The following is an 8,878-nucleotide window of genomic DNA, read 5'->3' as shown; positions in this document are numbered from 1 at the left end:
TATTAAATTACACCATCACTAATCAAGAAAAATAGTAAAATAATAAACATGTTTATAAATAAAATCTTTAAAATTTAAACTAAATTTCATATTTGTATAAATCAACTTTCACTTGTTCTATTTGCAAAATAATTAGGTTGGAAATGCAATGATTTTTTAATGCAAAGTGTTAAAACTAATTACTAAATAAAACTATATTCTACTAAATCAAACTGTGAATAAAAATTGTAAAATAAAAATAATATTTATAAATAAAATATAAAATTAAATATCATAATTTTATAAATCCAATTCTACGGGTTCTCTTCTCAAGTATGTTGAGAATGTAATATTCTTTATATCTACACTGTTATTAAAATTAATTACACATGTTAATAAATAGTTTATGCCACTTTTAGATTCTTAAGCATAGATAATTTAATTTGAAAATTAACAAACCTTGTACGATATGCAGCATAGTAAATAGGGAGGGCAATGTCTATCATAAGAATGATTGCAGCAAAAACATCTAACCAATAGAGCATATGGCTAGAGTTTCTCAGAAATCCAACATCAAAAAATGATGCCTATCTAGAATATGCTATCAGTAACATATTCAGACCCTCCCAAAACCTGCACATTTATCATTCTCACTTTAGTTTCCAAACAAAATCAACAGGCTATTATTCAATTGAATTGACTAGTATTATTTAATTTAAAGGGTTAGTTAGATTTTACCGATAAGCAGTGGGAGAAAGGACAATGTTTGAGACATTTTCCCAATTGAAAAATGACTCATGGACATCATCTTGGGGCACATCAGTTGAGTTATTCTGATTCAAAAAGATATAAATATAAGTTATCAGAAAGATAAAATAAAAAAAAACAAAAGAATGTGGTGGCAAGTTTAAAAGCTTGAGAATTGTACATAAAGACAACCAATAATAGGAACAGCCTATTTTATGATATTTTGAAGCTATCAGATCTTCATATTTTACTTCAATATAATGCGCCTAACCCATATTAGATAAGAGGGATTCTATTACATGATAATTGAGATATTGCTTCTCTCAAAATAATACAAATAACAAATAACAAGAACCCAGGTGTTGAACAGCTTCAAATTATGGATAGTCTTTAATTTAATTTTCATAGCGACGATATCTTATGCATATTAAGTAAATACATTTTTTTTAATCAATGAATCAGAAAAACAAACTCAAAATACTGCACATCTACAGTATCTAATCCTTCATGTCATGTAATGGCGCATCTTTCAAGAACTTTGGAGGGGGGGAAAAAGCACTAAAATCGTCAATGCTTGTGAATGGACAGGTAAACAGCGTTCACAATTTTTAGAGGAAATGATATTTTCATAAAAGAAAGATATATGCCGAAATGTGCCCGAAAGGCATTGGGTTTAACAGAGTCGGAGCCGACCACAAGCAAGCGGCCATAAATTGGTCAGCCCAATGTAGAGGCGGGGTGGGTGACCTCATCGGCTGCGCCCTCCGCCATTTTTGAAAGAGCTGAGGAGCATCTGCTGGATAGTGTCAAACAAAGAAAAGGAGCTCTAGGGAATGGCCAAAAAGTTTCCGACGTTTGGATGTTGCAGTCGCGTTCGACTGTGCTTTTTTTTTTCTTTTTCTTTTTTTTATTTCTCTGGTATGAAACAAATAGCAGTCCTGGTCTATATTTTATAAGCAGAAAGGCTCAAGGAAATGCGAAGTATAAACGGTATAAGATAAGCTAAAATCATGCATAATATATACCCGATCATTTGAGCTCAGGAGCCTCTGAAAATCCATAGTGTGAGAAAAAATATTGGTACTTAGCAGTGAGCTGTAGCAGAAGTAATGGCTATCAAAACAGGGATGGAGGTCTGCAAAACGTGGCACAGAAACCAAATGAAAAACAAGTAATTTTATTCTTTTCAAGTCTGAGCTCCTTACACAACCAAAGGGCCCTATTTATAGTTCTGAAATCATGAAAAACTAAAGCTTACAAATTAAAAGGGAGGTTATAGAAATTAAGGGGAGGTTACAAAGAGTTTATTGTGCTCCATTATGCGTCTCCCGTTTCTGCTCTCTCCGTTTCATCCTCCTCAGGTTGGGCAGAACTCGCCCTCGAGTTAAATTCATCATCTTCATCAACATACGGAGATAGATTAGCGACATTGAAGGTGGCAGATACATCATAAGAACCAAGTAATTCCACCTTGTAAGCATTGTTGTTGATCTTTTGCACTATCTTGAACGGACCATCAGCTCTCGGGGACAGCTTAGCATTTGGTTGTTTAGGAAATCATTCCTTTCATAAATGTATCTAAACCAAATTGCCCACGTTAAAAGTTTGATACTTTCGATGCTTGTCACGTTGAGTCTTGTATCTCAAGTTCTGCTTTTGTATTCAGGCACGAACTTGTTCATGTAACTTCTTGATTTCCTTAGCCCTTTGGTCAGCATCAAAACTATATTGCTGCTTATCAAGTGAAGGGGTCAAGTCTAGTGGACTAAGGGGATGAGTGCCATAAACAACTTCAAACGGACACTTCCCAGTTGCTTGGTTAACAGAGTTATTATAAGCAAACTCAACTTGAGCAAGAATGAGATCCCACTGCTTCAAATTCTTCCCCACGAAACTACGAAGAAGATTACCAAGAATCCTGTTTATTGCTTCAGTTTGGCCGTCTGTCTGGGGATGACTAGCGCTGCTAAACTGGAGCTTAGTTCCCATCTTCTTCCATAGTATCTGCCAAAAGTGGCTGAAAAACTTCACATCACGGTCAGAAGTGATAGTCTTGGGAATGCCATGAAGACGCACAATCTCCTTAAAGTATAAGTCTGCTACTTGAACAGCATCATTAGTCTTCTGGCATGGAACGAAATGGGCCATTTTTGAGAAACGATCCACAACTACCATGATAGAATCTTTTTGCCTCTGAGTCCGTGGTAAACCCAGAACAAAATCCATAGTTATATCTTCCCAAGGTGCTTCTGGAATTGGCAGAGGCATGTATAGTCCGGTATTCTGACCCTTGGATTTAGCCAAGTGATAAATCCTGCATCTTTGTATATGCCTGTTGACATCCAGTTCAAGTCGAGGCCAGTAAAAGTTCTCCTTCACCAGGTCAACTGTTTTATCCCGTCCAAAATGTCCTGCTAATCCACCGTCATGTGCTTCCCAAATTATGGCTTCTCTCAAGGAACCCTGTGGAATATAGAGGGTTTTACCTCAAAATAAAAACCCATCATGTCTGTAGAACTGGTGGAAAGGTTGATTTACAGTTGCTTCCCACACTCCTCAAAAATCAAGATCATCCTGATACAACTCTTTGACAAGGTCAAATCCAACAACCTTAGTTTGTAGTGTTGTAAGTAGCACATGGCGATAACTAAGGGCATCAGCTACGGAGTTCAGAGTTCTAGCCTTATGTTTGATAAGGAATGGATAAGATTGTAAGAGTTCACTCCAACGAGCATGTCTGCGGCTGATCTTCTGTTGGGAATTCAAATACTTGAGAGCCTCATGATCAGAAAAAAGTATGAACTCTTTATTCAGGAGATAATGACTCCAATATTGAAGAGCTCGGACAATGGCATAGAATTCTTTGTCATAAGTAGAATATCTGAGCTTGGCATCATTGAGCTTCTCACTAAAAAAGGTAATGGGATGGCCCTCCTGGCTTAAGACAGCACTAATACCGGTGTTAGAAGCATCACAGCTAACTTCAAACACTTGGTCAAAGTTAGGAAGAACTAGGACTGGAGCTTCGGTCAACTTCTTCTTAAGCTCCTCAAAGCTTTTCTGAGCTTGCTCTGTCCGCTGAAACTTCTCTCCTTTGGTGCAATCTGTAAGTGGTGCAGCAATTGAACTAAAATTACGGATGAACCTCATGTAGAAAGAAGCTAATCCGTGGAAGCTTCAAATCTCCTGGATAGATTTTGGAATTGGCCAGCTGTCAATGGCCGCAACTTTACTTGGATCAACACGAACACCCTCTGCGGTAATGATGTATCCCAAGAACACAACTTCGTTGGTGAGGAAGGTGCACTTCTTGAGATTTGCATAAAGCTTCTGCTCACGCAAGGCTTGCAAAACTTGCCGCAAGTGATCTAAATGCTCCTCTTGATTCTTACTGTAAATAAGAATATCGTCAAAGTACACAACAACAAATTTACCAATGAAGGGTCTCAATACCTGATTCATCAGGCGCATAAATGTGCTAGGGGCATTTGTTAACCCAAAAGGCATCACATTCCACTCGTATAAGCCATCTATGGTCTTGAAAGTGGTCTTCCACTCATCTCCTGGCCGAATTTTGATTTGATGGTACCCACTACGAAGGTCAATTTTGGAGAAAGTAGTGGCACCATGCAACTGGTCCAGCATATCATCAAGCCGAGGTATCAAAAACCGATACTTAATAGTGATCTTGTTGACGGCTCGACAGTCAATGCACATTTTCCAACTTCCATCCTTCTTAGGTACTAAAAGAACAGGTACAGCATAAGGGCTGATACTTTCTCTAACTAACCCTTTCTTCAACAACTCTTCAACTTGCCGTTATACTTCGGCATGTTCCTGGGGACTCATCCTATAAGCAAGCTTATTAGGAATGACTACTCCTGGAATGAAGTCAATGGCATGCTGTATGTCTCGCATTGGAGGCAACCCTGGTGGTATCTCATCGGATATTACATCTGGAAATTCTGACAATAACGGAATGACTCCAGGTGGATTGGCCATCTCGTCGTTCACCTCAAGCACCAGAATAAAGCTCATCATTTGGGCTTCAGATTTTGACACCTTGAATTCCTCCTTAGTCAACAAAGACACTAACGGCTTAGAGACACTAGATTTCCTTGAAGATTGGCTAATCTCACTGGGTGGTAGAGGCACTAGTGTGAACTTGACACCATCTTTCGTAAAAGAATAAGTGTTCGCTCTCCCGTTGTGCATAGGATGGCGGTCATATTGCCATGGCCTCCTTAAGAAAAGGTGGCATGCATCCATGGGAACAACATCACATAAAACTTCATCACAATATCGATTCCCAGTAGAAAAGGTCACAAGGCATTGTTTAAAAACTTTTACCTCATTCCCTTTGTTGAGCCAGTGAAGCTTATAAGGTTGTGGATGATCTTATGTTGGCAACTTCAATTTCTCCACCATGTAGTCAGATACTACATTTTCACAGCTTCCGCTGTCAATGATGACATTACAAACTTTTCCTTGGGCCGTGCAACGAGTGTGAAAAATGTTGCGTCGTAGCCAAGGTTCTTCTTTGACTACTGTTGTATGCAGACTTCGTCTAAGCACCAATGCTTCTCCTTGATCAGCAGGTGTGACCTTCTCGTCATATACGGGATCAGTGCCGTAGAACTCAGCGTCTTCCTCATCTTCTTCAATCGCTTCATACCCTGATCCTTCCCTAATGGTGACAACCCTTCGAGTAGGACAGTCTGTAGTAATGTGGCCAAATCCTTGGCATTTAAAGCATTTGATTTCTTTAGAACCAGTTTCCTTGGCAGCATTGGATGGTGGTTTGCGCATAGCAGTAGGTTGTGGCTTGCTTGAGGAGTTGGTCTGCTGAAATTCTACCTTACGGCCTTCTGAATAACCCCTAGAGGACGAAGGCTGGAAAGTGGATCTCTTGGGCATCTGCTTCTCAACACGCATGGCTAGACGGATGACATCATCTAAGGTCCAATATTGTTGAAGCTGGACTGAACGACTGATATCTGTGTTTAAGCCTGCAAGGTACCGGGCTATTATTTGCTCCTCCTTCTCCTGAATATCACACTTCATCATGAGTTGTTCAAACTCTCTAGTATATTCTTCTACAGATAAAGATCTCTGTCGAAGATTTTGCAACTGGATAAAATTATCCTGGTGGTAATGATCTGGTAAAAATTTCTTAGTGAGCTGGCATTTCATTTTCTCCCAGGTCTCAATCTTGTGCTTTCCCTCACGTTCTCGCTTCCGTCTGAGGTTTTCCCACCAAATAGAAGCATGTTTCTTGAGTTTGAGGGCGACAATTTTGACTTTCTGCGTATCTGGAATCTCCTTGTATTCAAATACTCGTTCAACAGTTTGCAGCCAATCTCCAAACTGATCTGGCTGGAGCCTTCCCTCGAATTCAGGAATGTCAACCTTGATGTCATTAGGGCGGAATTGTTATTGTCGTGGGCGGCGGCGGTTGTCGGTAGATGACGAACTATTGCTTCCCGAATCTCCCTCTAAGTTTTCTCTGTTGTTGTTTAACAGAGTTTGCTGCAATTCCACAGTGGCTTCTAATTCTCGTATGCTACTTCTCATCTCTTCCATCTCAACCTCGTGCACATGTCTACGTCTTGGAGGCATTTTGGATAAGTGTCAAGGCTAGAGATATGGGAAAGATTGGGGTGCAGATGGAAACTTTGAAGGATATAGGGTAAGTGAGATTTTTTTTTGAAAGGTTAGGGGGTAAAATGGGAATTTTGGACAGTCTAGGGGAAAAAAAGAGATTCTGAAAGAATTATGGGGTCAAATTGAAATTTATGGAAAATATAGGGGTTAAAAATGAAATTCAGGTAAAATAAAGGGGCAAAAGTGTAATTTTAGGAAAGTTTAGGGTTTAAAATGTAATTTCGGAAAATTTGGGGGTCAATATGAAATTTCATAAAAATCAAGGTCAAATTTGAAATTACCGAAAGATTTAGGGCAAAAATGTAATTTATGAAAAATTGGCTGACTGGGTACAGTGACGTGATGACTATGACACGTGGCAGAAAACTACTGGGCTGACTTGTCGTTGACCGGTCAGATAGCTGATGTGGTAGATGACGTTAGCGTCTTCAACCTCCTGGTTTTCATTTGGCACGCAATCCATATTTTATTAGTTCATATCAATATGCTGCCAACAACATCATTCCTGGATACAAACCTCCTGGTTATAATGCATTAAGGGGTCCATTGTTGCAAAGAGAAAGAGCTCACACAGAGAAGTTACTTGAACCAATTAAAGGAACTTGGAGATTGAAAGGAGTGAGCATAGTCACAGATGGTTGGACAGATGCTCAAAGGAGGCCTCTGATTAATTTTATGGCTGTGTCTGATGGGGATCCCATGTTTTTGAGGGCAGTTGATGGATCCAAAGAATATAAAGACAGACATTATATGGCTGACTTGATGCGTCAAGTGATTGAAGAGGTCAAGCCTCAGAATGTGGTTCAAATAATCACTGACAATGCATCTGTTTGCAAATCAGCAAGTAGGCTTATAGAGGCTGAGTATCCCACTATTTTCTGGACGCCATGTGTTGTGCATACGCTTAATCTTGCATTAAAGAATATATGTGCAGCAAAGAACACAGAGGCAAATGAGATTGTGTATGTTGAGTGTCATTGGATAGAGGAGGTTAAGGATGATGCTATTTTTATTAGAACATTTATCATGTGTCATTCTATGCGATTGGCAATTTTTAATGAATTTGTGCCATTAAAATTACTTGCTATAGCTGACACTCGCTTTGCATCTACCATTGTTTGCTCAAAAGACTCAAGCTCATTAAAACTTCACTTCGTACAATGGTGATAAGTGAAGCATGGAATGCTTATAAGGAAGATGATGTTAGAAAGGTAGCCACAGTGAAAAATTTAATCCTTAATAACTCTTGGTGGGATAAGGTGGATTATATACTTTCTTTCACTGGACCGATTTATGACATGCTTCGGATGGCTGACATAAATAAGCCCATACTTCATTTAATTTATGAAATGTGGGATTCAATGATAGAACGAGTGAAGGAGTCCATCTACAAGCATGAGAATAAGGAGCTTTCTGAGTATTCAGCTTTCTTTGATGTTGTTTATAGGATCATTATTGATCGATGGACAAAAAGTTGCACTCCCCTTCATTGTCTTGCACATTCATTAAATCCTAGGTTAGTAATATTACTATTACAATATTTATCATTCATGAATTATTTAGTTTTGTTCTTAATACTTTTTGTTTGCAAATGTTATAGGTATTATACACCCCAATGGCTTGAAGGTGCTCCCAATAGAATTCCACCTCATTTAGATAATGAAATATCATCTGAGAGAGTAAAGTGCCTTCATAGGTACTTTACTGATCCTGAGGAGAGAAAGGCGGTCTTCCAAGAGTTCCCAAAATTTGTTGGAAGTTTAGACTTCTATTCATCATTTGATTGTTTGCAAGATAGGTGGAATTTAGAACCTAAAGAGTGGTGGTTAAATTATGGTTCTTTCACCCCTATTCTTCAGAGGCTTGCATTGAAACTTCTAGGCCAACCGTGCTCTTCCTCTTGTGAAAGAAATTGGAGCACTTACTCCTTTATCCACTCATTGAAGAGAAACAAGATCACTCCTAAAAGAGCTGAAGACTTAGTTTTTGTGCATACTAATCTTCGTCTCTTGTCAAGGAAGAGTGAAAAGTATCGCATTGGGCAAAGTAGAATGTGGGATATTGGTGGAGACATTATAGAGCCATTTGATGCTGTCAATAGCCTTGAGATGGCAAGCTTGTCATTTGATGAACCCATTTTAGAGCAAGAAATTATAGGAGAGCCTAGTAATGTAATGGAAAATGAGGATGATGAAATGTGATGTATTTGATAACATTTTGTATTTTTTTGGATTGCTATGCATTTTGATAGTTGAGATGTTACTTACATTTATATAAAAAAAAATTATATATTGCCGTACCCGTATCCTAAAATTTTGAAAATTTGCCGTATCCCCGTATCATGCCGTATCGTATCCGATACTCGTACCCGTATCTGTGCAACCTAGATTATGCGTCTCCTGTTTTTGCTCTTTCCGTTTCATCTCCATTATGCGTCTTCCGTTTCTGCTCTCTCCGTTTCATAACGTGGGCTTCACCAAGGTTTGTA

General features: G+C 38.7%; 2 protein-coding genes across 2 annotated transcripts; one reads left to right on the top strand and one right to left on the bottom strand.

Moving 5' to 3' along the window:
• Positions 1-2,043: 2,043 nt before the first annotated feature.
• On the bottom strand, positions 2,044-6,146 carry LOC129295022 (uncharacterized). The gene is made up of 10 exons (XM_054933505.1): positions 6,064-6,146; positions 5,827-5,968; positions 5,302-5,772; positions 4,552-4,800; positions 4,353-4,458; positions 3,574-3,830; positions 3,337-3,477; positions 2,830-3,189; positions 2,637-2,730; positions 2,044-2,225 (listed from the first exon to the last, which is right to left on the bottom strand). The coding sequence occupies exons 1-10, from the start codon at positions 6,144-6,146 to the stop codon at positions 2,044-2,046; spliced, it is 2,085 nt and encodes a 694-aa protein (XP_054789480.1).
• A 225-nt stretch (positions 6,147-6,371) lies between these two features.
• LOC129295021 (uncharacterized) lies at positions 6,372-8,591 on the top strand. The gene is made up of 4 exons (XM_054933504.1): positions 6,372-6,415; positions 6,864-7,352; positions 7,520-7,906; positions 7,991-8,591. Exons 1-4 carry the CDS (start codon positions 6,372-6,374, stop codon positions 8,589-8,591), a joined length of 1,521 nt encoding a protein of 506 aa, XP_054789479.1.
• Positions 8,592-8,878: the final 287 nt, after the last annotated feature.

This window comes from Prosopis cineraria, unplaced genomic scaffold, assembly GCF_029017545.1.
Source record: "Prosopis cineraria cultivar Desert tree isolate PC_DT_omini unplaced genomic scaffold, ASM2901754v1 PC35, whole genome shotgun sequence".
Taxonomy (NCBI): domain Eukaryota; kingdom Viridiplantae; phylum Streptophyta; class Magnoliopsida; order Fabales; family Fabaceae; genus Prosopis; species Prosopis cineraria.
This window is presented reverse-complemented; position numbering and strand designations above follow the sequence as displayed.

Bases quoted from the DNA above. Each gene is read 5' to 3' on its own strand.
- LOC129295022 (XM_054933505.1), bottom strand. From the start codon at position 6,146: ATGACATCAAGGTTGACATTCCTGAATTCGAGGGAAGGCTCCAGCCAG. The intron at 4,801-5,301 runs GTGCTTAGACGA...TTGTTGACTAAG, and splicing joins CTGATCAAGGAGAAGCATTG to GAGGAATTCAAGGTGTCAAA. The intron at 3,831-4,352 runs GTGCCACTACTT...CACCACTTACAG, and splicing joins TATGCTGGACCAGTTGCATG to ATTGCACCAAAGGAGAGAAG.
- LOC129295021 (XM_054933504.1), top strand. From the start codon at position 6,372: ATGGGAAAGATTGGGGTGCAGATGGAAACTTTGAAGGATATAGG. The intron at 6,416-6,863 runs GTAAGTGAGATT...ATATTTTATTAG, and splicing joins GAAACTTTGAAGGATATAGG to TTCATATCAATATGCTGCCA. The intron at 7,907-7,990 runs GTTAGTAATATT...CAAATGTTATAG, and splicing joins GCACATTCATTAAATCCTAG to GTATTATACACCCCAATGGC.